Consider the following 2,375-nt stretch of genomic DNA (forward strand, 5'->3'; position numbering starts at 1 on the left):
TCGGCAACTCAAATTATTATTGCGTTATAAAAGCAAACGCGGATTGCTCAATGTCATAGGCTCAGTATCCAAAACTTTATTCGGAACTCTCGACGAAAACGATTTAGAACTCATTAACAAGAACATCGATACATTATTTGATTCCAACAATAAAATAAAAACAATTCTTAGTAACCAAACCGCACTCATCAAACGCGTGCTAGACAATACCAAAACAAATCAACTTGAAAACTTAGCCAACGATATACACAAGATTGAAAACCACAATGAAAAAAACGAAATATTAGTCTCCCTATTAATTCAAACCGAATCTACCATATCAGAACTCCATATAAACATCGACGAAATTTTTAACACTGTTATGTTAGGGAAACAAGGAATCATAAACCCACAAGTTATAGAACCGGAACAATTCTTAAAAACACTTGACCAAATAACGAGACAAAACTTTATGACTAACCATATCGAACCTTCAGTTCAAAACTTTCAACTAATTCTAGATCTAAGCAAACTAAAGGTATGGATAAGAGATAACAAACTTATATATACAATAACTGTGCCGCTTTTGGAAAACAATGAATGGAAAATAACTAAAATTTACCCGATACCTTCCAAACAAAACTCTGTATTCATTGCGCCTGTAATAGAAACTGATTTGATACTAACCGACTCAGAACAATACACCTTTGTCGATAGTCACTACTTAAACAAATATTGTAAACGAACGGCAATCATCCACATTTGTAAAAGAACTCAACCGAGTCACAATAGAATCAATTCACCTGAATGCAGATCAGAATTAATTACTAATCGACAGACGGTCAAAACTTGCCCGACTGCTGTCTTCAAGCTGGAAGAATTGACGTTCGTACCTTTGCAGACGGAAAACCATTATATTATTATTCCTGCGAAAAATGTACAAATCGACGTGTTATGTAAGACACATAAAATCCTAGAAATTAGACAACCAAGCTTAATTAGCAGTAAAACCGGGTGCATAATCACATACGATCATAATATTATGAAAATAGGAGGATCACATAAAAATATCTCTTACGAAATCAAATTTAAGAATAGCATATACAGCTTCGAAGAAACAGATGTTCCAATATTAGAGAAAATATTAGAAACAGCTCCAAAAGTAACTCACAATTTTAACCAATATAAAGCCAACCTCGACACATTACAAACACAAATCAGTAGCCTGCAATTTGAGCGACGCATAAATTCATTGAAGGAATATGGCATATCCACACTACAAATATTAGGAATCATAGCCCTAGGACTAGGAACAATATATGTAATGTACAAATGTAAACTTTTCGAATGTCTACGCCGATCATTTCCTAAAAATGTACGTATAAAAATACTCTGCCCTACCGCTCGCGTAAGCAGGATCGATCAAACATCAACAGTACCAAGGACGGTCACCTTCCAAAATATCACCGAAGACGAAGATGAGGGGATCATTCAACTTAGAAGCCCCACCAGAGCCTTACGCTTTAGCGGAGCAAAGCGAAGCTAAGGAGGGGGGAATGTCACGGTGGTCGTGAGAACGCAACGAAAGGATGGTTATGCCTCACATACCTTGGTCAGCAAAATGATGGCTAAGCAGTAATAGAAACCCTATGTGACCGGCATCCAGCGATAGCCCCTCCACAGGAGCCGGGTCCTTGATATAAAAAAGTACCTCTCGAGTCGTTGTAAGAACATTCTTTTCTGTGCTGTTTGACCATTCTGTATTGTTACTCTGTCAGTGTTCAATAAATTTTCTAATAACAATCAAAATTTAAGTACGAATTTCTCACCTTGCGTGCGGAACGTGAAATTACCCCGAATCGACGTGACATCCTCTATGTGCTTCTCGAGCTCTTGTGTCGTCCTGTCTTTGACGGAACATTCTACTTGAAGATCAGCGAGTTGATGCTCGGGATCGTAATTCAATTTTTGGTCGTTAGCAGTAATAAGCTCACGTAACTTCACTTTTGAACTTGATCTTGTTTGATCTTGATTGTGTTTTCGTGGTGCTTGTGGTGTTCTAAAAGTAATCGTCACGTTGCTTGCATTTTTAGTGCACATTGATACACTGCACTCTGCACAGGCAATGCTCTTGTTGTCATGAAATCTCTCTAACTTTTCAGTAACAAAACCTTTTATTTTATTATTTAATTTTGGATCATGCGCCCCTGGTGAAGATACATTATGTGTTCTCTTTACCTTTATTATGCACACGTTTTCCTTTTGCTCTCAATTTTTCGATCATCTTGTGCTGTTCTATATATTGTGTTCTTATGTTCTTCACATATAAATCCTGTCGATTGATTTTATCTTTCAGTTGAGGTACATGTTTAATTCTTTATCTTTTTTTTTTTATG

At 36.6% G+C, this 2,375-nt stretch overlaps 1 protein-coding gene across 1 annotated transcript; it reads left to right on the top strand.

The window, feature by feature from the left end:
• Window positions 1–661: 661 nt before the first annotated feature.
• On the top strand, window positions 662–1,613 carry LOC117214603. The gene has a single exon (XM_033460808.1). The coding sequence runs from the start codon at window positions 1,022–1,024 to the stop codon at window positions 1,523–1,525; it is 504 nt and encodes a 167-aa protein (XP_033316699.1). The 5' UTR covers window positions 662–1,021; the 3' UTR covers window positions 1,526–1,613.
• Window positions 1,614–2,375: the final 762 nt, after the last annotated feature.

Source organism: Bombus bifarius, unplaced genomic scaffold (assembly GCF_011952205.1).
Source record: "Bombus bifarius isolate JDL3187 unplaced genomic scaffold, Bbif_JDL3187 scf7180000009214_frag, whole genome shotgun sequence".
Classification (NCBI taxonomy): Eukaryota; Metazoa; Arthropoda; class Insecta; order Hymenoptera; family Apidae; genus Bombus; species Bombus bifarius.

What these genes read in the sequence shown, in the direction of transcription:
- LOC117214603 (XM_033460808.1), top strand. Translation starts at nt 1,022, where the DNA reads ATGAAAATAGGAGGATCACATAAAAATATCTCTTACGAAATCAAATTT.